This window comes from Nyctereutes procyonoides, unplaced genomic scaffold (assembly GCF_905146905.1).
Source record: "Nyctereutes procyonoides isolate TBG_1078 unplaced genomic scaffold, NYPRO_anot_genome, whole genome shotgun sequence".
NCBI lineage: Eukaryota > Metazoa > Chordata > Mammalia > Carnivora > Canidae > Nyctereutes > Nyctereutes procyonoides.
The window spans coordinates 49,975,517-49,999,836 of NW_026575126.1; the positions used below are offsets into that span (position 1 = coordinate 49,975,517).

At 50.5% G+C, this 24,320-nt stretch overlaps 1 protein-coding gene across 1 annotated transcript in view; it reads right to left on the reverse strand.

Annotated features, from left to right (window-relative positions):
• The window catches only part of ABCC6 (ATP binding cassette subfamily C member 6), a 55,146-nt gene extending 31,192 nt beyond the window's left edge, over positions 1-23,954 (reverse strand). Inside the window, exons 1-12 of the mRNA XM_055339518.1 lie at positions 23,867-23,954; positions 22,829-23,011; positions 20,650-20,775; positions 20,378-20,506; positions 16,960-17,085; positions 16,052-16,113; positions 12,653-12,784; positions 8,011-8,214; positions 6,494-6,671; positions 3,565-3,726; positions 1,523-1,615; positions 341-544 (exon numbers count right to left, since the gene is read on the reverse strand). Of these exons, the coding sequence (XP_055195493.1) occupies positions 341-544; positions 1,523-1,615; positions 3,565-3,726; positions 6,494-6,671; positions 8,011-8,214; positions 12,653-12,784; positions 16,052-16,113; positions 16,960-17,085; positions 20,378-20,506; positions 20,650-20,775; positions 22,829-23,011; positions 23,867-23,902 (1,635 nt within the window). The 5' untranslated portion in view covers positions 23,903-23,954. The remainder of the gene's footprint in view (positions 1-340; positions 545-1,522; positions 1,616-3,564; positions 3,727-6,493; positions 6,672-8,010; positions 8,215-12,652; positions 12,785-16,051; positions 16,114-16,959; positions 17,086-20,377; positions 20,507-20,649; positions 20,776-22,828; positions 23,012-23,866) is intronic.
• Positions 23,955-24,320: the final 366 nt, after the last annotated feature.

Consider the following 24,320-nt stretch of genomic DNA (forward strand, 5'->3'; position numbering starts at 1 on the left):
ATGTGACAGCCAGCGCCGGTGTGGATGTGGGGCTCTACCTCCGCAGCTTCCCGCACCTGTTGCCTCATCCCCAGGCTAGAAACTGCAACAGCTACAGGCCAATGCCAGGCCTTATTGGCCACTGCCGCCTTCAGGGGAATGGTCTAAGTGCTTAGCTAACTCAGCACAAAGCAAGGATCCCTGTCAGAGGGAAGGATCCAAAAAGGTACACTTGGATGGATGCGGTGGTCTGCAAAGCAGGGCTCCAGGAGCTGGGGGGCGGGGGGCTCCGCCTACCTCATCCCGCGCTAGAGCTCCCTCCCTTAGTCTATGCTCTGCAGAGGGACCAGAGGGACCTCACCAGAAACGTGGACACTTGGAAGGACACCAGGGACACAGAGAAGAGGAGGCTGGAGGTCCTCATGGCGCCCAGCTCCTGGCCCCGGATATGCAGGACTCTTTCCAGAAAGGCTCCCTCCCAGCCGTGGGACTTGACCATCTTCATATTCCTGATGATGCAGCTGGTGAGCCGCACCCGGGAATCCTTCTGCCTCATGTGCTCTTCCTAGGACCAGAGGGGAGAAGAGGGCAGAGGGCAGGGAAACATCAGAAATTCTCCTTCCCCAAACCATCACACTCCACCTTCAGCTACTGCTGTTGATTCAACCTCCACGGCAGGCCCCAGGAGGTCTGCCTCTCAGCAGGGCTGGCCCCACAGTCCTGGCCCAGATCACTGTCATCTTGCACCTGGGCCATTGTAGGTGCCTCCTCCCTCCTGTCCCTGGGCTTCTGCCCTCTTTGTGGTTGAGAGGTGATGTGCCATCGCAGAGGGAAGCTCCCAAAGACCAGGGAAGCGGGAAAGAGAGCCGGGAGCTAGCTTGGGCATGGTGCCATCCGGAAGGCTTCCTGGAGGTGGGAGTGACACATGAGCTATGGTGAGGAGGTGCTGGGTGCACAGAGAGTGGGTGGATGAGGTGGACAGGGGAAGATGAAGGGGACAGCATGACCCAGAGGATGGGCAGTGTGGTCAGGGAGGGCGTGGGGGGACCCGGGGTGGGGGGCTGGGCTGGACCACATTGGGACACGGAGGTCAGGCAGAGGAGTTGGGGCTGTCTCACCAAGGAGGGCGATGGCACAGGGACAGGAGGAGGGTATGAAAGGGTATGTGAGACTGATCTTCCTTCCTCCCGGGGTTCTGAGCTGAGAGGGATGTGTGGAGAGGTCCGGGTCGGGGCGAGGGCAGAGGCGGGGACCCAGGGAGCGTGAGACAGGGGCACCGTTCTGGATGCATCTGCTGACGGACGTCATGTGAGAAAAAGAGACCATCAAAGCTGACCCACGGTTGGCTTGGGGCTTGAGTGCTTGGAGCGAGGGGAGCAGCCGTCCACAGAGATGCAGGGGGCGGGAGTGACGGGAAAGGCTCCCACACCCGGTCCCCCTTCGCCTCCTCACCCCCCTGCACCTGCCCCAGTGCCAGTCCCATGGCCTGCAGGCTCCCCTTCCCACTTCCCGCCCAGTGTGTCCCGTCCCCCAAACATCACACCTGATGCTGTTTCCTCTTCTTGGTGATGAAGAAATTCAGAGGGAGGAGGCTCATGAAGACGGCGATGGCAGTGAGAGCAGACGGTCCTAGAAGCTGGAGACAGAGAGGGTGGATGTCCCCAGATGCCTCCAAGAGCCCAGCTGGACGACCCCAAGGGATTTGGTCAGACTAGCATCCTAAGGTAATGGACTCCAAGGGAGCTGATGAGAGCGGCCGATGGGCGCCTGGTGAGGATGGAGTCTTTTCTGGTCATGGACGGGAACAAGCACCCCACACAGTGGTGGTGGGGTTGTGTTCAAGTACGTCACAAGGGTGCACGCCTGGCCAGAATGCTGAAGTTGGATCTCCGGGGTCAGGGTCTGAGTTCAAATCCTGACCCGGGCACTTACTGGCACTTACCTTCCCTAAGCTGTAGTGTCCCCATCTGTGAAAGGGACGTCAAGCATCACCCATCACATATAGTAAGTGCCCGTGTCATACAATTATTATCTTAGTCTTCATTTCACCCTTGGCAAGGTTGCCTGATTTAGGGTGGGGGGGGGAAGCATTCGTAGTTAAATTTGAATTTCAGACAAAACAGCAAATGTCTTCTTAGTATAAGTAAGACCATGCAATATTTGGGATATACTTATACTAAGAAATCAATCAATTTCTCTGAAATATGTATTTAACGGGACGTCCTGTATTTTGTATGGCAGCCCTACTCCACACCTGCTTTGTGACTTTGGGACAGGAATGTTCCCTCTTGGCTTTGGTTTCTCTGTGTGGAAAATGTGGAGGTGGGGGTAAGGTAAATGATTTCAAAGGGGTTGTTTGAAATTTCTTCCAAGGTCCTCTGCACCCAGTTTCGAGACAAACCCCACCTCCACTCCTACGGCCACGGCCACCGTGGCCCTCAGTTTCCCCTCTCAGCCTTTCAGAATACTATTTTGTAATCTGGACCACAGAGCCAGCCCGTTTGTTTTATTTATGCAGCCATCGTGCCACCCAGTGGCCACATGGAGAAGTGCCCAGAAGGCAAACAGCCCAACAGCCGGGGTTGGGAGAATCATTAAAAAAAAAAAAAAAAAAAAAAAAGGTGAAGAGAGGGCACCTGGGTGGCTCAGTGGCTGAGAGTCTGCTTTTGGCTCAGGTGGTGACCCCGGGGTCCTGGGATCGACTCCCACACTGGACTCCCGATAGGGAGCCTGCTTCTCCCTCTGCCTGTGCCTCTGCCTCTCTCTTTGTGTTTCTCATGAATAAATAAATAAAATCTTTAAAAAAAGAAAAAAGGTGAAGCTTTAACTGGCAAAAATAATATCACTTGGAAAAATTGCTACAAAATCTAATTGTGGCAAACTCAATGTCCATTCCTCCCTACCCCCGTCAACAAGATTTCAGGCTGACTTTCTGATGTTAGGGACCTTCTGGCAAAAGGCCAGGAAAGTGATGGCTGTGTCTTCTGCAGATTTGCTTGGGTCAGAGGCCTGCCCACTCATTTGCTCTGCATTTTTCTGAGTGTCCTTCCTTGCCCTCTCTCTTCCTAATAGTAACATCTAACATTTATTCATTTACTCTTAAAGATTTATTTATTTATTTGAGAGAGAGAGAGAAAGAGAGCGCGCACACATGAGAGAAGGGGAGGGCCAGAGGAAGAGGATCCTCATGCAGGCTCCCTGCTCAGCACAGAGCCCGTTGCAGGGTTTGATCTCACGACCCATGAGGTGACGATGACCTGAGCCAAAACCAAGAGTTGGACACTCAACCGACTGAGCCACCCAGACGGCCCTAACATTTAACATTTATGTACTGCACGTCAGGCACTGTTTGAAGGGCCTGACATGTGCCCTCTGTGTGCTAGGCCCTGGATACGAGCTAGCAAGTCAGAAAGGGTCCTGGCCCCCTTGCCCCACAGGGTCAGGGCAGTAGAAGGAGATGTACAGTAACCATGACATACCCTGACCAAATACCCCTGGATGGCACTGGGGAGTATTCCACACTCACAATCAGTATGACTGTGATCATTGATACCCCTGTCCAGACGTCCCTGAACGATGGCATACCTGCCAGAGATAGACAAAGCAGATAATCATCCAGATGATTGGCAGCCACAGCCCGTTAAGGTAGATGATACACTCAGTCAGCCGCTGCACATCCACGGACACCAGGTTGACCACGTCACCCACTGCGCTGGCCTTTCTGGAAGCGCTGGACAGGACCAGGACCTGGGCAGGGTGGGAAGATGAAGACCTAAGTCAGAGGGCAGGACAGGACGAGTGTGGTGGAGGGAGGTGGGGAGGCCCACAGAGGCGGGGAGGCCCAGGGCATGGATGGAGAAGAGCACAGCCACCTGGCGGGCCTGGATCTAAGCTGGTTTGCCCTTGGTCTGTTCACTCATCTGTAAAGTGGGCCAGTAAATCCCCAGAGCCGCCCTCCCAGGGCCGTTGTGAGAATTCAGATAGACAACAAAAATGGAAATGCTCTGAAATCCCTAAAGCACCGGAGTGATAAGTTAATAGCATAACACGTCGAACCCTTGGGTTTATGACGGTCATGGTGGTCCTTTGCTGAGCGCTAACTATGTCCCAGGCCCTGCGCTAAGTGAACAGCGTCGTTACTTTCTGTGACGGAGCACATCCCACAACCAGACGGAGCAGGTACTGCCGCATTTCATTCAATCTGGAACGCCATGAGTAAAACACTCTATTTTTGCATTGCTAAGGAAACATAAAATCAATGCAATTAAGTTAAAACACAGGAGACGCCTCTTGATATCAGAAGGGCTAAAAAAGGGGTGCCTGGATGGCTCAGTGGTTGAGCATCTGCCTTCGGCTCAGGGTGTGACCCTGGGGTCCTGGGATCAAGTCCTGCATTGGGGTCCCCACAGGGAGCCTGCTTCTCCCTCTTCCTGTGTCTCTGCCTCTTTCTATGTGTCTGTCATGAATAAATAGATAAAATCTTGAAACAAAAAGGAAAAAAAGCCTTAAAAAGGTGAGATAGGAATCAATGAAATGCAAAATTCCTAACCTCGTTTTACAGCCAAGGCTAGGCCAGGCTTGGAATCTGAGATAGGACAAAGACCACACACAAGAGCCAGACAGGGTGTTAGACCAACCTTTGAAGCATTCAATGTGCCTCTCACACACCAGCCTGGCTCTCTGGCAGTCCCAGCTGTGCTCCGACCCCGGGGTCACAGTGGACCCCTTCCAGCCTGTTGAATCCTAGTTCTATTTGCAATCCTCTCTGCTGAGTGCATGAGGAAAGAAGTAAGGGGGTGAAGATGTGAGCCCAGAATGACGCAGTAGAAAATCTCCAAAAACAAACAAACAAACAAACAAACACCTTCAAATCTTTATCAAGTACGTACTCTGGGCCCTGCAGGGACCTGAGTACCAGGCATATCGCTGTAAACAACAGAGGGGGATAGCTTGCTCAACCAGGAGCAGTTTGAGCTGGGAAGAAAATGAAATAAAGACTTACATAGCTCCTATTTTTTTTTAAGATTATTTATTTGAGAGAGAGAGAGAGAGAGAGAGAGAAGCAGACTCCTCACTGAGCCTGGAGCCTGATGTGGGGCTTAGTTCCAGGACCCTGAGATGACGACCTGAGCTGAAATCAAGAGTCAAATGCTTAACTGATTGAGCCCCCCAGGTGCCCCAAAACTCATTCTTTAATGACAGTTATGAAGAATGTTAGGGAGACATGTTTTAAAATATTATTCAGTAATATTAGTAATAATACTCAATAGTAATAATTACCATAGTTATTATTATTAATAGGAGTTGTCCCTTATGGTCCAGTCCCTGGCCCTGGGCTGATGAGGGCAAGTGTGTGGTGGCCCAGAGTGTTGAGAGCCCCAACAAGGGGGCGATCGGAGTGCGAGCTCTGGATTGGTTGGTAGGCACGTGGAAAGCAGGCTCCCTGGTGAGTCACTTACTACCTCTAGGAATTGGCGAGCCCTGGCAGGGATTGGCAAGGCCCCAGATGTCCAAGCACCGGATACGGAAAATAAGAAGACACCGTTAATGTGAAGACAGCCCAGCAGGAAGAGCCGGGGCCTGACCTAGAGATGAGCAAAGCTTCCCTAAGGGTGGGGATGAGAAGAGCGATGGCCTCAAGCTGCCTTGCTGTCAGCCTCAACTCAGCAGGTGGACTCACTAGGCCAGTCAGGCAGCCCTGAGCTCCGGCTCGTGTGCTTGGTGGGGAGACATGGGTGGGAAACACAGCAGGCAGGCAGTACAGGGAGCTGCCCGTGTGGCCATCCAGGAGCTTCTTCTGTTCCTCTTGCACTGCCTCTCCCCCAGGAAACAGCGCAGGTGTGAGAAGGGACTCATGGGGACCGGGTCACCCTGGCTCAAATGCTCCAGACCCCACAAGAGCTAGTATCTCTTAGGCAGATAGTCTGGCGGGCTTCACTTTCAGAGCTCCCGAGGGGGTGAGTCACTGCCCCAAGAGAAGCCCAAAGCTATGGCTTCCCACCAGGTGTTCATACTCCACTGACAGAATTTTCAGCCTTAATGAATTTACCAAAGGGTCAGGAGTCATTTTTACCATAAGCAAGTGTTGCCTGGTAACATAGCTGACAGCCCACCTCTTTCTGGTTTCCACACAGCCCCAAGATTAACCCTTTCTCCTCACAGGGGATGAGTGGAAGGTAGGTACGTGAAAAGAAATGGAAAGGGTGTCCAGGTAGTAGGAACAGCAAGTGCAAAGGCCCTGAGGTGGGAGGTTGCCTGGTATGTTTGAGGCCGGAGTAGGCTGAGCAAGAAGGAACTTATATGACGTGATAGAGTTGGGGGGGATCCCAGGGTCAGATCACTCAGGGTTTTATGGAAATAACCCAGAAGGTGAGAGGGTAGTGAGAGACTGTGAGTAAAGTAATGAATGAGTGCCTTTTCAGGCACAGATGATAAAAGATGTGACCCTTCTCAGCTAGAACATTCACAAATGAATTGGGATGAGAAAGACATACCCCTCCCCGCCAGGGCTCACCTTTCTGTACACCAGGCCCGTGATGGCCGTTCGCAGCCTCATCTGCAGCACCTTGAGCTTGTACATGTAGTGCTGCTCCAACAGCGATTGCAGGGAGGCGGAGAGGAACAGGAGCACTGCGAGGACATACCCCTTCCAGGCCGGGATTGTGGGATTGCCGATAAACTCCAGAAAAAGGCTTTTGAGAGAGGGAGGGTACAAGTGCTGAGAGAAGGCATGCGTGGCTGTTGCTTTTGCCTGAGCTTGGCAAGGTGGGGAGGATCACACCGTGGGGGTGATATTTTTGCCAATACGGGTGCAGCGATTTCTCCCACCATCTGCACACCTTTTCAATGTGACTGAGGCTCCTTCAACCAAGAGGTGAGTGTTTTATCTCCACCTGTCGTGGGCTATGTTGTGGACTTACCTATGTTAAGTCCTTTTTTTAAATTATTTTTTTAAGATTTTATTTATTTATTCATAAAAGACACACACAGAGGGAGAGGCAGAGACACAGGCGGAGGGAGAAGCAGGCTCCATGCAGGGAGCCTGATGTGGGACTCGATCCCGGGTCTCCAGGATCACACCCTGGGCCTAAGGCGGTGCTAAGCTGCTGGGCCACCGGGGCTGCCCCCTGTTAAGTCCTAATCTCTGGTGCTTTGGAATGCACCTGTATTTGGAGCTCAAGCCTTTCAAGAGGGGATTTAGTCAAAATAAAGCTGTTAAGGTGGGTGTCGTTCTAAGACATTTGCACACATGCTCAGGGGAAAACCCTGTAAGGACACAGCAAACCAAGAATGAGGCTTTGGATAAAATCAATCTTGATCTTGAACTTTGAGCCTCCAGAACTGAGCGAAAATAAATGCCTGCTGTCAAAGCCACCCAGCCTGTAATGCTTTGTCAAGGTGGCCGCACAAATGCACAAATGCACCATTCCCTGAATCTGGGCGGCCGTCCAACCAGCTGTGGCCCAGAAAACACAGTGGTGGCCGAGACTGCGCCAGCTCCAGGCCCGAGGCCTCACGATCATGCAGCTCTTGATCCGTGTCTCCGAGCCCTGCCAAGGGGCCACGGGAACGAGCCAGAGCAGGCTTTGTGGAGCAGAGACAAGCTGTCCCCGCTGAGAGCAGCCAGTCCCCTGGGCCAGCCCCATGGCGTGACCGCAGTCACACGAGTGAACCCAACTGAGGAAAGAAGAACTGTCTAGCTGAGCCTGGCCCAAATTGCTGCCCCACATTATCATGAGCCAAAGAAGTGGTTGTAAGCTCCCTGGTCTTGGGGCTGTTTTCTTATGCAGCAAAAGTGAACTGATACACTCAGGTTAGAGTTCATTCATTTTCTCTCCCTGAGGTTTATCACTCTCCCATGTATTTTTCCTCCCATTCCTCAGGGTCCTTTCAACCACCCTCCAGTGCCCTCTGGAGGACTAGGCGGGGCAGGAGGAGAGCTGATGCCCAGCCCCCAACCCCCAGCTCTGGGAGAACACCATGAAGGGAGGGACCACCAGCCTCCACAAAGCCCCCAAGGCCTGGACCCACCTGAAGAGCTTGGGGACAGCAAACCTGAAGACACTACAGATGACAAGGTTAAAGGTCGCCAGGAGGAAGGTAGAGCGGGACACCTGCCAGATGGCTCTCAGCAGTGGACCCCTCTGGCTCCCTTCTTGCTGCAGCAAGGCTTCCATCTCTGGGGCTTCTACGTCACGGCTTCCTTTCCTTTTAGCCTCTCTCGCCTTGGTGTGCCTTAAGGGAGAGAAGAAATTGGCTCTGAGCCATTGCAATAGATGCCCCCCCCCCACAAACTCATATGTAGAACCCTAACCCCAGTGTTATGGTATTTGGAGGTGGGGCTCTGGGGAGGCGATGAGATCATGAGTGAAGAGCCCTCATGAACAGGATGAGTCCCTCAATAAAACAGGCCCCAGGCAGCACCTTCCCCCTTCTGAGTGAGGACACAGTGTGGACACAGCCGTCCATGAACCAGGAAGCAGGCCCCCACTAGACACCGCAACTGTGGTGTTTTGATCTTGGACTCTCCAGCCTCCAGAACTGTGAGAAACCAGTCTCTGTTGTTTCTAAGCCTTTCAGCTTATGGCATTTTTGTTAGAGCCATCCGAATGGACTATGACAGTCCTTGTAAATATTCTCAGAGGTGGCAGCTGGATTTCCAGCAGGACCAGGCATCACGGGGCCATTTTTATGGCAATTGGGATGAGTGGGTGTGAGTCCAGCCTCACTCCCTCACCTGTTTTTCTTTGCCCCCCCAGCGGCCCCCATTATGAGACAATTGGGCAGGGGAGGGACCAGGCAGGAGGGCAGCCCTAAGACGTTAGGGGTGGTGATGGGAATGCACATGCACTGAGCACCTCCTATGTGCCAGGCACTCCTCACTCCTCTAAAGCTGGCAAGTTAGGTGTTATGCCCATTTCGCAGATAAGGAAATAAAGGGTTAGAATGAACTTGTCCAAAGCCCATGGTTGGGAAGTAGAAGAACTGGGATTTGATTCCAACTCTGTGTCTTCAGGGCCCAGGAGCTATGTGAGCCATTAATGCAGCTCCCCCTCTCCCTTCCACAACTGGCTAGCCCGTAGGTGGTTTAGAGCTGGTCCAGAGCCAGTTTAGAATCACAGCTGACATCCATGGCCCTGGCACTCCTTGGCTGAATGAAACCACAGATGGAAGCTGGGGGGAGGTGGGAGGAGGGAGAGCCGGCCGGTGTGTGGCCTTGGGCAGATGACTGCCCTCTTTGTCCTCTGCATCCTTGTTCATGAAAGGGCTCTCTGACTCCTTCCTGCTCTGACAACTTCCGGGGGTTAGCAATGCCTGTTTACAGAGCTGAGACCCAGGGCTGGGCACTGGGATCAGCCCTTTACATGCACTGGCTTATTGATTTTTCTTGACGTCCCTGCCTGGTGGGTTTCACGGGCTCCCTATTCTACCCAGGAGGACATGGAGGTTCCAAGAGGTGATGGCAGCTGCTCGAGGTCACACAGTGAGGACCAAGCAGGGACTTGAGCCCAGATCTCAATTCGTGATGCATATGGCACCTCTTTGTCAGCCCCACTCACAAACATTTTTAGAAAGAAGGGGCAAAAAAGAAACTGATCTTGGTGAGCACTGGCGGCCAGACCTTCACTAACAAGTCAAGGTCTTGCCCTTTGACCACGGCCCAGCTTCTTGTTTGGTTTGGCATCTCTCATATGGGTCTGTCACTGAGTTGGGCAGGGCTGCTGCTCACAAACATTTTGGCATTTGGGTCTCGAATGCCAGAAAGATGTCACCTTCTTGTCACCTGGCCATCCTTCCCCATCAGCCCACCATTTACTTCACCTTCAAAGCCATGCTCCAACTCTCACTTTTATATATTTGTCTTGTTAGAACTCCAGGTGGGCAGACTTCACTTGTATTTCCCCCACATTTGGCTCTAGAATGCAATAGGCACTCAATAAATACTTGCCAAATGGGAAAAATACAAATATGTGACATGTGTAAAGGGCCTAATAGGTGTGCCTGGTGCATAAAGTTAGAAAGATGTGTCAAAGGAAGGAAAGCAACCTGGTTTTCTCCTGCCTTGGAGCCAGGAGACGAGACTGAGATTCAAATGTCTGTGCTGTCCCCATCCCTCCCAGAGCCTCAGTGTTTCCATCTGTAAGATGGGGTATGCCAGGAGATGACTCTGAAGGCCTCTTTCCAGCTGGATGTTTTGCTCAGTTCTGCTCCACCCTAGAATTCTGAATCGCTGCGTTCCACCTGCAGGCTCCGTAGCTAGGCTCCTCCTTTACAGCGGGTCTCACGTTCCATCATGGGAGGTCTCCAGAATGGTGTCTGGTCTTTGGTCTCTGGGCCAAAGGACCATTTAGTGTGGGACTTGCAAATGACCACAAGGAGAGGCAAGGGGTGGGAGTGAGCAGCCAGGTCTAAGTTGGGTAAACAAAAGGAAGTGGTGGAGACTGTGGCAAACCAAAGAACACACACCCTGTCCACTGGAGCAGCTGCTACCCAGATCCACTCCCTTGTTGCTGTCCAGGGATGTGACCTGGCACTGCCAGTGTACTTTATTTTTTATTTAAGATTTACTTATTTATTTGAGAGAGAGAGAGAGAGAGAGACTGCATGAGAGTGCAAGGGGGGTGCCAAGGGAGAGAGAGAATCTCAAACAGACTCCTTGCTGAGTGTAGAGCTCCAATCAGGGCTCAATCTTATGACCCTGAGATCATGACCTGAGCTGAAATCAAGAGTCAGACACTTAACAGACTAAACCACCCAGGTGCCACCTGCCAGTCTCCTTTAAAAGAGATGAGAATTCCAGATTTCTGCATGAAGTCTGCAATGTTTTAAATGTTGGCAACATTAAAAAAAAAAAAAGAAAAGAAAAGAAACAAAAGTCCCAAATAACCACAGGAGTAAACACCAGGTGGACCAAACATTGATCTCATCTAGTCAGCAAGTGGCTGGTTCCTGACCTCTCAGGATGACGTCCTCTCCCTTCCCCCGAGAATTGCAAAATAATTTAGAAATAAAACCAAAGTTCTCTCTGTGTGTAATTAGCTCAGAAAATAACTGAGCTGGATCTTTGTAAGGCCATGCCTTCCTCCTTTCCTTCTGTCAATTGCTGTGGATTCTTTAACTGTTTCGGAGACTGTTTCCAGCTTAGCTCCCAAGTTCCCATGCCCCTAGGGGGCAGGTCACAGCTGGGAGAGACTGGGCCAGACCTGGAGGGGGCTTTTAAAAGATTATTTATTTATTTATTCATGAGAAACAGAGGCACAGGCACAGGCAGAGGGAGAAGCAGGCTCCCTGCGGGGAGCCCGATGCGGGACTCGATCCCAGGACCCCGGGATCACACCCTCAGCCCAAGGCAGATGCTCAACCACTGAGCCCCCCCTCCCCCGGTGCCCCTTGAGGGCCCTTTTGAATGAATTCTGTCACTTACAAATCACTGAAGAGTGGAGGAGCAGTAGGGCAAGATATGGCTGGAGTGAGTTGCTGTTTTAAGAGTTTGCTCATATCATTTACTCCTTTTGCAAAAATCACACACTTCACGGTGCCTCTGAAAGGACCACCAAGAATGGGGCCTGCCCCCGACCATGGGACTGGTCCCTGATTGGCACATGACTCGAGCCCGCCAATCAGAGGCCTTCCTTAGCAGTTTCTGTATGGATGGAGAGACACTCATTGTGCTGGAGTTGCTGCACTGGCAGGATACGAAATAGGCCCATACACAGACCTCAGCTGAGCTGAGGGATGGTGTGAAAGAGTATGGATGTTACGCAATGTCCCTGGATCCAGCCACACCTGAGGCTAGACCTACCTTCTCAGCTATGTGAGCCAATAGACGGTCTCTCTGTTTGTTTTTCTAATTTGGAGGGTTCAGCTCTCTACAACCACCACCCAAAATCCTAGCGCATGCAGGGGAACCCTGTAACTCTTCCCACAGAGCTAAGTCACTTTCGTCTGTCCCCTGAAACACCATGGTCACGTGATTTGTCCGAAGTCATCAACCACTCAATGGCAAGACTGCATTCAACCCACGTTTCATGAATCCTGTGCTAACATCTCTTTTCTGTAGACCAGAGGTTCCCCAGCGTTGGTTCCTCAGAATCGGAGGGGACCACAGAAGTTTCCAGAGATGCCACAGAGGGCAGGAGTGAGGTAGAGTGGACATGACTCAAAAGAGCTTGAAATCCTCTGGATAACAGATACTGCTTGTGCTTTCACCATTTGTGAGGTATTCACTAAATTCTTTTCCAAAATCATTTTTTTCCCTCCCCCACGAGCTTACGAGCCAGGGCCTAATGGCATGCCCATTGAACAGATAAGAAAATCAAGAACCAGGAAACCAATCCCTCAAGTTAAGTAGTAAATAGCTGTGTGCACGTCGTGGACCACCACCCAACCCTCGACTCCCCCACCCTGCCCGCCTGCCCTGGCCCCTGTCTGTTTCCTGCCTGGCATCCCACCATTGGAGCTTTGTCTGGGGGCTTCCAGGAGCACCCACTGTGTCCTTATGGAGCCTGCAAAGAGCTCTGGGAGGAAAGTCAGTTAATGCTTAGTGGAATCAGCTGGCAGGTGGGGACTATGGCAGTGAAGCCCAGAGTAGGGTCTGGGGTTGTATTTGGGGCCAAATGATGAGCTTTGCTGACCAAGCACAGGGTCGAGCTCTTATTTTCCAAGCACTCACCGCTGAGCCGTGCTGCGGGTCCTTGTCCATTCCCTTTGGAGTTGGGAAACAAGCTCTTCAGAGGAGTTTTCATGCCCAAGTGACCAGAGATCTTCTGGCCCCAGCAGCCTTCTGTAGCCTCTCCAGACCAGCCTGTAAAAGAAGGTCACCGGGGCACGCTCCTGCTGCCATTCCCCCTGCAGAGTCCTCGTCTGGTCACTGTGTGACCCCAAGTAAGTCACTTTACCTCTCTGCACCTCTACTGGCCCCTCAGGAAAATGAAAGCAATTAACCTGATCACACCTGACATTTGTAGGGGCACTTGGTTTATAAACATCATCTCATTACATCTCACACAGTAACTATTGACCCACTTTATAGATAGATAAAAACAGAGACTCAGAGAGATTAAGGGACTTAACCAAGGGATGACCTGGGTGGCAAGGGAAATAGACCTCCCTAGGAGTCAGAAGTCCCCAGCTGGAAACCTGAACTCTACCCTCAGCTTTTTTATTTTATTTATTTTATTTTATTTTATTTTATTTTATTTTATTTTATCTTATCTTATTCTATGTAGAGCTTTTATTTATTCATGAGAGACACACAGAGAGAGGCAGAGACATAGGCAGAGGGAGAAGCAGGCTCCCTGCAGGGAGCCCAATGTAGGACTTGACCCCAGGACCCTGGGATCAGGACCTGAGCCCAAAGCAGACGCTCAGCCACTGAGCCACCCAGGTGCCCCATCTACTCTCAGCTTAAGTGTCCCCACTCCCCTCCTCATTCACCTCTCTAGCTGCCTGGCCTCAGGACCTTTGCAGATTCACATCACTTGGCTTAGAACCCTTTCCCTGCCACTCTTCACCTGGCCCCTCTCTCATCCTTCACCTCTGGGCTTAGACGTGATTTCCTTACATGCCCACTTGATGCCCCTCCCGTCAGGTAGATTTCCCTATTATAAACTCCTTTCCCGAGCTGTTTTTTATAATGCTTGCTGCAATTATGATTTACTTTTTTTTGGTGTGATTATTTATTATCTTTCTCCTCCACTGGATGGTAAACTCCTTGGGGACAAAGAGTATTTACCTTTATTCTCCTCCCCTGTAACCTTGCCTCCTGACGCAGGGCAAGAGATTTGTCAAATGAAGACACTTACCAGCCTTGTGACCTTGGGCAATTCACTTCCCACCAGCAGCCCTCAATTTTCTCACTTTATTTTTTTTTAATTTTTAAAAATTTTCTCACTTTAAAACAAGACAGTGTCCCAACACTTAAGACTAGTATAGGAGATGATGGTAGTTGGCACATCGTCGGAGGAGGTCATGGAGAGGATGTGACCTACGGTGGTCCCATAAGCTGGGCGTGGGCAATTGGAGTCTCCTCACCCTTCCCCTGTTCTTGGAATATATGTCCTGTCCACTCTGCCTGCACTAAAAGCCATTGCGAGGACGCAGCCTTGAGAGAGCAATGTGTTGTTGAGACCGTCTGGACGGCAGGTGTGACTGAACCCCCCCTGAGCCCTCCACTAAGATTCTGGCGGGCAGGTGCAGAGAGCAACCGGTCTTGTGGCTCCCAGGACAAGCCCTGTGAGTTCCCTTGCTTATTTTTAAAGCTGCTTTGTGACAATAGGAATAATCTACCTCCTTCTTCAGTGTCTCTTTGCCCTCCAGGTATGGGGCCAGTTTGTGAACCAACACACATACACATGAAGTTATTACTATGGGGGCAGCTGGGTGGCTCAGTGGTTGAGCATCTGCCTTTGGCTCAGGTCATGATCCCGGGGTCCTGGGATCGTATCCCACATCAGGCTCCCTGCAGGGAGCCTGCTTCTCCCTCGGCCTGTGTCTCCGCCTCTCTCATGAATGAATAAATAAAATATTTTTTAAAAAAGAGATTAGTTACTATAGACTTCTATAGCAGTAGTGTTGTTTTCTACTCAGATCTCCATAATCTTTTTTTTTAATTTTTATTTATTTTTGATAGTCACACAGAGAGCGAGAGAGAGAGAGGCAGAGACATAGGCAGAGGGAGAAGCAGGCTCCATACACCGGGAGCCCGATGTGGGATTCGATCCCGGGTCTCCAGGATCGCGCCCTGGGCCAAAGGCAGGCGCCAAACCACTGCGCCACCCAGGGATCCCCAGATCTCCATAATCTTACTGATAATAAGGAGAAGGTCCTTTTTGGTGGTCCTAAGTTCCCATCTGAAACTTTCCAAGTTCCTTTATTTTAGACAGACGGGGGCAGAGGAAGAAAGAGAGAGAATCTTAAATAGGCCCCACGCCCAGCACAGAGCCCAATGTGGGGCTCGATCCCATGACCCTGGGATCATGACCTGAGCTGAAATCAAGAATCGGATGCTTACTTGACTGTACCACCCAGGCACAGCTCTAAATTCCTTAAAAAACAAACAAACAAACAACAACAACAACAAACACAGACACACACACAGGGAAAACTCAATCAATCTAGTTCTGATCTAGAGGTTATTGACATGGCTTGGTTTTCACTGAAATTTTTGGACCCTAATAAGGCAAACAGCTTGAGGAATGGTTCATAAATGCCACGTTTGGGAAACAGAGGGTTAGGTCCCCTCTAGAGCTGGTTAGCAAACCTGTATGCACTTCCCACCCATTCCTCCCCCTAGAGCATCCTGTTTGTTTATTTACCAACCACTTTGTGCAATACTCATAATGGACCAGACACTATGTGCCTCACAAGCCTTATTTCACTTAACCCTCATCACCCTATAAGGTAGATGCTCTTCTTATCCTCATTTTACAGGTGTGGGGACTGAAACACAGAGAAGTTAAGTAGCTTCCCCGGGGTCACACAGCCAGGAAGTGGTAGAGCTAGGATTTACATCCAGTTGCTACCAAGATCTGACTACAGTGTGGCCAGGAGGGGGACCCTGTAGGTGGGCACACCCTCAGCACCTGGCACGCTAGCCCTGGAGAAACATCTGTCTTCTCCGCCAGCCTGGGAGCCTCTGGAGAGTAAAGATGTGAGGTCTTTCCCATACTTTGCCCAGAGTAGGTGCTTACTCGATGTTGTGGCATGCATGAAGCCGAGTAATGGATATGACTTTGTTGAGCACCTGCTGTGTACAAGCATTTAGCAATTTACTTTTAATGAAGGTAGAGCTGTTCCCCTTTTACAGAGGGGCAAATGGAAATTCTGAATGTTTGCCATATGGGCCAGCGAAGAAGGAGAGCCAGGCCTCACTCGGTGGGTGAATGAGATGGAATGTGGATATTGGACACTGAAATCTGGCAGAGAAGCACTGAGACTGAGAGGGAGAAACCTGGCTGACCTTGGTTGGCTTGGGGAAACGTCTCGGGGAGAGAGCTGTGGTGATGAATAAGGGTGGCAAAGGCAGGTGGCGGGGGCACCACCTCGGCCTGTTTCCTGCTACTTTACTTACCCAGAAACCCACCAGAACATGGCCCTGGAGAGGAAGGAAGCTTCAGCCTTTGGACATGGATTCTGTAAAGACAAGACACGAAGTGGAGGGAGGACGTGGTCTCACGTTCCATGGCTGGTGTAAGGCAAGGGAACCGAGGCCAGGAAGATAATGCCATCACATTATCATTTTTGATTTTTTTCTTCCATTCTCATAGATTTCAAAAGCCTACTATGGTTTTCACTTGATTACTTATGTCAATTTTTTATTTTTCCTTCCATTCTCAGATTTAAAAAGCCCTACCATAGTTTTCACTTGATTACTCATGTAGCTGGGCAGTTTTTTTTTTTTTTTAAGACGATCTCTCCCTCAGATCCTTTCCTGATTTCGCAGGCTTGTTCAACACCGCCTGTTGTAAACTCTCTTGGGCCACAGATTTCTCCTGCAGGGCACTCGCTGCCCCCCCCCCATTATAATTTTGCATGTATTTGTGTGATTATGTGGTTAATGCCTGGTTCCTCGACCTGGCTGTTAGCTGCATGAGGACAGGGACTACATTTGCTTGTGCACCATCGATCCTCAGGACCTAGTTGTGGCACAGATCAGGGACTGGCAGACTGCCTGTCTCTGCAAATAAAATTTTATGGGAACACAGCCACGCTCCTTTGACACACTGTCTGTGCTGCAACAGCAGAGTTGAATAGTTGTCACAGAAACCATATGGCCCACAAAGCCTAAGATATTTTCTATCTTGCTCTGATCAGAAAAAGTTGGCCAACCCTTGGCACAGGGCAGATAGACAATACCCATTTTGCTGAATGAAAGAATGCATGAAACATGCTTAGAGGCTTGGGCTCTAGTTTAGCTCCCTTCTGTCCCATGGGGAGAGCGAGACCAGACGTGGAAGTGAGGGAGACGCGACAACTTACAGACCGCTGGGGGTCTTTAGGGAAGAAGGGAGGTTGATCGACGAGGCAGGACAGCACGAACTGTGCCGCCACCAGAGACAAACACAAGTAGGTCGCCAGGTGAGAGAAGGGGTCACTCCGGAAGTCCTGTGGGAGAGAAAGCAGAGGTACCATTGAGTCTGGCACGCCGAAGTCCGCAGCTGAGGCCCCTGGAGACCACAGGTTGGTCAGGGCACCTGTAAAGGGGAGAAAAGGTCAAGGCTGAGTGGGGTTTCAGAGACTAAGAGCAGGGCCCAGGCAGGGGTCCAGAGCCACAGGGTTTGAAAGCCAATACCCCTCGCGTCCCAGTTTATGAATACTCAATTTGCACACATTCTGACTATACACATGGTGGGCCAGGTATCTCCCCTTAACCAGGTGATAATTGGCCACAGCCCCTGGAATGTGAGACGAGGGAATTCTTTTCCTTTCTCCTTGTGCCACAGAGGAAAGCCTTTCCGCACTCCAGCCCTCCACCCCCATCTCAATCTCCCCTTCTTCTTCCTCATGGCCAGTGTTCTCTGGTTTAAGAAAGGAACTGGTTTGGGGACCCCTGGGTGGCTCAGTCACTTAAGCACCTGAGTATTGATTTCGGCTCAGGTCTTGATCACAGGGTCATGATCACAGGGTCCTGAGATGCAGCCCTGCATTGGGCTCCACACTCAGTGGGGAGTCAGCTTGAGATTCCCTCTCTTCCTCTCCCTCCCTCCACCCCTCCCCCTGCTCATACTCAACCCTCCCTAAAATAAGCAAATCTTTAAAGAAAACAGAAGGGAACTGGTTTTATTGAGCATTTACTCTGCCCTGTGCCTATGCAGTAGTCTGTTTTTTTTTTTTTTTTGAGTAGGCTCCACACCCAGCGTGGAGCCCAATGCTGGAATGCTGGGCTTGAACTCACAATCCTGAGATCAAGACCTGAGCTGATATCAAGGGTCAGACACTCAACCAACTGAGCCACCCAGGCGCCCCTAAGCAGGAGTCTTTATAGGCTCTGTCTCATCACATTGACTCCAGCTGGAGTTTACTTGCTCTGTTTTACTCATGTGGAAAAAGGCTCAGAGAAGCCATAGTACCTTGCTCAAGTGCACACAGATGATCTGATCCAAACCACAAGCTTTTGCTGCCCTTCTGGCAGCAACTAAGAGCACCTTAGTTTCTTTTCTCATGCTCAGGTATGTGGTTTATGCAGAACTGACTCCATTCCAAGTGGTGGGCAGGTGACTGAGGTCTGACCAATGAGTATGTTCCAGTCCCCTGGCCACTGTGATTGCATTAGGAATGGAGGCCAGACCCACACTGGGCAATGAGAGCTAGAACCATCGAGAGATCTTCTACCAGGTTTGCTTCACAGGCAGATCATTAAGTGTGGATCAGTTGGTGGCTCTTCTGGCTACCCCACTGGGGAGCAAAGCTAACATAGCAGAGCCAAGGGACAGAAATGGAGATCTGGTGTCATCTGGACACCGGGATCAGCTAAGCCCAGGAGATCTCCCATTTATGAGCTAATAAATCCCTTTGGACCTTTCCCCCTTAAGCTAGTGTGAGTTGAGTTCTTGTGGCTTAAACAAGAGCCCTAGTTTCAAATTGCAATTCCTCGCCTGGATTTCTACACTCTTCTGTTTGTGTTTTTTTGCAGATAGTAGACAATTGGGTATTCTAACCACAGTATGGCCCACCTTCCCTATATTGCCATTTTTACAACTTTCTATCAGGAGGTTTGTTCTTAATTTGGGGGGAGATGGACTTGGGCTCTGTGCTCCTTGGCTATGTAACCTTGGGGAAGCTATTCAAAATTCTTGGCCTTGGTTTCCTTGTCTTTAAAACAGGACTGTTAGAATCTGCCACAGAGCATTCTTGTGGGAATCCAATGAAGACATGTTGTAAAAAGCCTGCCACAGGGCCTGGCATGTGTGGATGGGGCTCCAGAGCATGTGTGGTCACAGTATTATTATTTCTATACTGTGTCTGTCAACTGTGGGAACCTCCCTTTTCATAAATCAGTGGATGGCCTATAGAATTTTTCCATTTGTTAGAAACTCAGTTACAACGATTACTTTGTAAAAATCTTTACAAAGTAAAGAGGAATGGTGTTCCTCTGCCTTTTTCTTTCAGGAGCAGGATGGAGCAACCATTTAGCTGGAAAAATGATGACCTACAGCCCGCTGCAAGGGGTCCCTAGATCAGATGTCTTGGGTGGGCATGACATCTCTGCAAGCAGTTTTCAACTGGGGCAAATTTGTCCCCAGGGAACGTTTGGCTATGTCCGTAGACATTCTGGGTTACCATAAGGGGGTGTGCTGTTGGCATCTAGTGGGTGGAGGCCAGGGGTGCTGCTCAACATCTCACAATGCAAGAATGGTTTCCTCTACCCATCTGTTCTTGTCCACTGTGTCCTGAGGTTGAGAAACCCTAGTCTAGGCTACTTTTCCCTTTGCAGATAAAATGATCCATTGTGTCCCTTAATATGGAAATGCTACTTCCCGGGACAGAAATGAGTGGGTATGCAAAATGAGTAGGTATCTGCAGATGAGACCATGGGTGAGGGTAAGTGAGCATGAGGGGAAATGTGCATGCACATACAGAAAGAGTGTGCACAGGTGTGTTTGGGAGGTCGTGGGGGCGTAATCCCAGGCTCTTTACCGTTTTCCCTTTTCCTTGGAATTACATTCCATCCATTTCCCACACTAGGAGCCTTTTCAAGAACACAAATTTGAGAGAGTAACATGTCATGGAGACCATCTGGACGTAGATGTGACTGAACCCCATTAAGCATCTATAAGCGTCAAAGATTATAGAAGGCAGGTGCAGAGATCTACTTGTCTTGCAGCACCTGGGACAAGCCTCGTAAATCCTCTTGCTTACTAGCCTTGCCCTGTACTGTCCGGAGTGCTCTGCCTCTTCCTTCATCTCTCCTTGCCCTCTGTGTACGGGGCCACTTTCAAATTTCACTGGGGAAGCCCCTGAGGTTGGGAACCCACAGTGTGCCTGTGCCCGGGGCAAGCAGGGGGCATGGGGGCTCATGGGAGGATGTGTGAATGGGTGTGCAGTGTGGGAATCTGTGTCACATGTACCTGAGTGGTGTGGGAGCTTGAAGACACAGACACACAGACTGGTGGCAAGTGGTGCACGTGTGTGTGTCTCAGTCTGTGGTTGGGTAATGCGTTCAGAGGGGCATACAGGTGTGTGTCTGATGTGCAAGTGAAGTGTGTGACATGTGCATGTAAGACATGGGAGTCTGTGTCCATGAAGGATGTATGGGATGATGGGTACACCTGTGCGAGGGAGTCCCCTTGTGTGTGTCTCTGTGTAGACACTAAGTCATGCGTGAAAAGAGGAGGAGGAAGGATGGGACCCAAGGCTTGAAACGGGCATCTCGGTTCCCCCCCAGGCCTCCACTTACCCCTTGCAAGGCCAGCTGGGCAGTGCTGGTAATCGGCAAGAGAAAGCAGAGCATCCAGTATCCAAACAGCACCCCCGATGCCCGGACACCCTTCTTCCTCTCCATGTGGATCAGGAACATGGCAAAGCTCTGGACAGCGGAGGCAGGATGGGCCCCTCAAGGTGGGGAGGGGTGGGGAGGTAGAAGGGGAGCCCCGCTCTGCCCCGCACCCTCCACCAGGGCAGGAAATGCTGCAGCCAGGAGCAAGCCCAGCAAGCCTGGGTCGTCATTACCATCGTGGTGAGCCACACGGTAGGATGGATGAGGATTTCCGGGGCCTGGGGCATGCCCCGCTGGATTCTCCAAAGAGCCACAGACACGCTGGAGGTGCACAGGATTATGAGGGCGAGCCCAAGCACCTGAGAAACAGGTTTAGATAAGGCTCATGGGCAAAGAGAAAGGCAGTGGCAAACCAGACAGTGACCCTGTGCCCAACTGAACAGTGGCTCTGGACGAGGCACCACTAAGGTACCAATGTGACTTTAACAGTGCTGGTGTAAAAGATGCCTAAGAAAAAGCAGTAAGGGCTGTTGCAGATGGATCTTGACCTGTAAGTGTCCTATAAATAATGCACCACAGGAGTGGTGAAACTCTCTGTTGGGACTAGTACATCTCTAGACCTTTCTCTAAGATGTGGTGGTCTCTCTTTTGAACAAGAGAAAGTGATGTGATGAATGCAGGTGGGAGAGAAGACAGGACCTGGGAGCATTAAAGAAACTATTGCAAGCATCTCAGCTAGTCTAAATTAGGGTTCAAACTACTACCGAGAGGCTAAGTTTGACACACTGCCTGTTTTTCTATCACCTCTGAGCTAAAAATCGTTTTGACATTTTTCTCTCTCTTTTTTTAAATTACTTATTTATTTGTGTGTGTGTGAGAAACAGGGAGAACCTAGGGAGATGGAGAAGCCGACTCCCCACTGAGGAGGAAGCCCGATATGGGAGTCAATCCTGGGATCATGACCTGAGCTAAAGGCAGATGCTTAACCAACTGAACCACCCAGGCGTCCCTCTTTATTTTATTTTATTTTTTTTAAGTAGCCTCCATGCCCAGCATGGGGCTTGAACTCACAACCTTGAGATCAAGACCTGAGCTGATATCAAGAGTCAGATGTTTCACCAACTGGGCTACCCAGGCACCCCTGGTTTTGACATTTTTCAGGTGTTAAACAAAAATCAAGAAAAGTATAACATATTAGGACATGTGAAATTTACATGAAATTCAAATATCAGTGACTATCCATAAAATGTTACTGAAACCCAGTGATGATTATTTACTGTTGTCTGTGGTCGCTTTCCTGCTACAGAGGCATAGTAGTTGGGATGGAGACTATATGACCCTCAAAGCCTCAAATATTTACTATCTGGCCCTTTAAGGAAGAGCGTGATAGGTGGTCAGCAATAGGACAAAAATTAACAAGGTATTATGAGGATAAATGAACCTTGAAAGATGTTCTTGCAGAAGTTTGGAGAAGGGGCCAGATGAGCAGGAAGGCTCACACTTGGAATGCCTATGTTTTTGTAACACACGAAAGCAAATACATAACCATGATAAGAATAGAAGGGAAGGAAGAAGAAATGGGTAGGAAATATCAGAAAGGGAGACAGAACATAAAGACTCCTAACTCTGGGAAACTAACTAGGGGTGGTGGAAGGGGAGGAGGGCGGGGGGTGGGGGTGAATGGGTGACGGGCACTGAGGGGGGCACTTGATGGGATGAGCACTGGGTGTTATTCTGTATGTTGGCAAATTGAACACCAATAAAAAATAAATTTATTATTTTTTAAAAAAAGAATTGGTTTTTAGAAATGTCACTGGAGAGGTACCTGGGTGGCTCAGTCATTAAGTGGTTAAGCATCTGCCTTCAGCTCAGGTCATGATCCCAGAGTCTTGCAAGAGCTCCCTACTAAGTGGGGAGTCTGCTCCTTCCCCTCTCTCTACCCCTCCCCGCTGTTCATGCACTCTCTCTCTCTCACACACTCTTTCAAGTAAATAAATATTCTTTTTAAAAAAGAAATGCCAGTGGAGAAGCATACAAGTCAATGCATAACTGTTAAAGAACTTAAAAAGTTCATCCCAGTGTGATCCTAAAATCACCTCATGGATCCCAGGAGTATCCATTGCACACTTTGGGGAGTTCCAGGTTATGGTGTTCATAAACTGGCTGGGAACATGTGTGTGCCCGGATGTGTGTCTGCAGATGCATGGATTTTATTATCACGGAATCCATTTGGGGCAGACCTTATTCCACAGAGCTTTCCTCTGTAGCCTTGCAGGATCACTCTGTTTGACTAACAGATCCCCTTCTTGTTTCCCACACTGTGTGTCCACCCGGCCTCTCAGTCAGGTTCCAGCCTGCTCCTCCCACCTCTCAACCACTGTCTGGTTACAGGCTCCCAGAGGCAGCAGTTACCATTTTGGCCTTGAAGAGGGGGGACATCCGGAGGTAGCCCTTGCCACGGCGGTGGATGTAGAGGAGGTAGATGGGGCCAAGGACCCAGAGGTACATCGGGGGCATCCAGACTCCTGCTGTTTTCAGGAAGCACACATTCAGCAGATGTGCAGCAGTGGGCTCGGGCTCTGTCCAGTTCCAGACCTGAGGGGACACCAGGGCCATCCTTGTCATGGTACCATGCATGGGTCCCAAGCTCACCCCATCAGGGAGCAAGGCAACCCTTTGGACTCCTAACATTGCCATGAGAATGGGCCCAGCACTCCTTGGAGTACCTTATAATTCTTGACTCCTTTAACACTAACATCGACTCTATGAAGTCGAGGCAAGCATCATGCTGATTTTTCGTATAAGGAAGCTGAGGCCCAGAGATTAAATAACTTGGGTGACTGTCATCCAGGTGGAAAGGGGTGGTGTCCTGCTTATTTTTCTTTACTGTTCCCCACTTCACTGCTGGCCAACTCTGTGAACTTCAGCCTCCCTGTGCCTCAGTTTCCTTCCCTAAAACGGGGAGGGGCGGTGTTCAGAGATTGTACCTCTAAGGGTGGAGTTAAATGGGTTACTGCCAGTAAAACACATAGTAGGATGTTGGGTACAAAGTAAGCCCTCTATTAACATCAGTTATTATTACTGCCTTACTTGGTGGCCCCTGAAATCCTGGGAGCTGGCGACTCTCACTCCCACCCCATGAACGTCACTCCCCAGAGTCCTTTGCAAAGAGCCAGGCTGAAAGAGGAAGTCAGCCCGAGAGGTGGGGGTCCTGAAGCTTTGTGCAAATAGAGGTCAAAGCTCACCGGCAGCTGGGAGGTCTGGAAGCCTCATTAGCAGGGCTAGGGTCTCTGGGGGGCAGGATCTGATAAAGGGGTCTCTCTCCCCTGCTTTTCATCTGGCTGGGAATTTGGTGGTCTCTCCCCTCCCCGGTATCACCGACAGAGGAGAGCTTTTGGAGAGATCTAAGGAGCCCAGAAAAGGAGAGTGGGGCAGGAGGGGGACACTCACCGCCTGTCCCAGGCAGGGCTCTGCAGGCGCGGCCATCGCGCACCCCCAGTGCCTGTCTGTCTGTCCTCCCCGAGGTCTGTCCCTTGGTCCCCGGGCAACCTCCTCGGCCACACTCCAGGTCCTGGAAGGGGCGGGGACTGGCAGGCTTGTCTGAGATTTGAGCTCTGGGATAGCCAAGCCCAGGGCAAGGTCCTGCCCGGGGACAGGGGTGGGGCGAGAGGGGTGAGAAGAGGTGATCAGAGGGGACGCTTTGAGTGGCACCGAGGGAGGGGATCCTCGAGCCCCAGAGAGTGCAGTGGCATCCCAGTAGAACCCGCCAACCCTGCAACAAGCGGCATGAACGCTGTCTATCTGTATCGTGGAGGGAAGATTTTCAGATCACTAATGAATAGTTTAGTGCAGTGTCCAGCACACGGTAAATGCTCAAAAAGAGTTAGCAATTATCAGCCTTAGT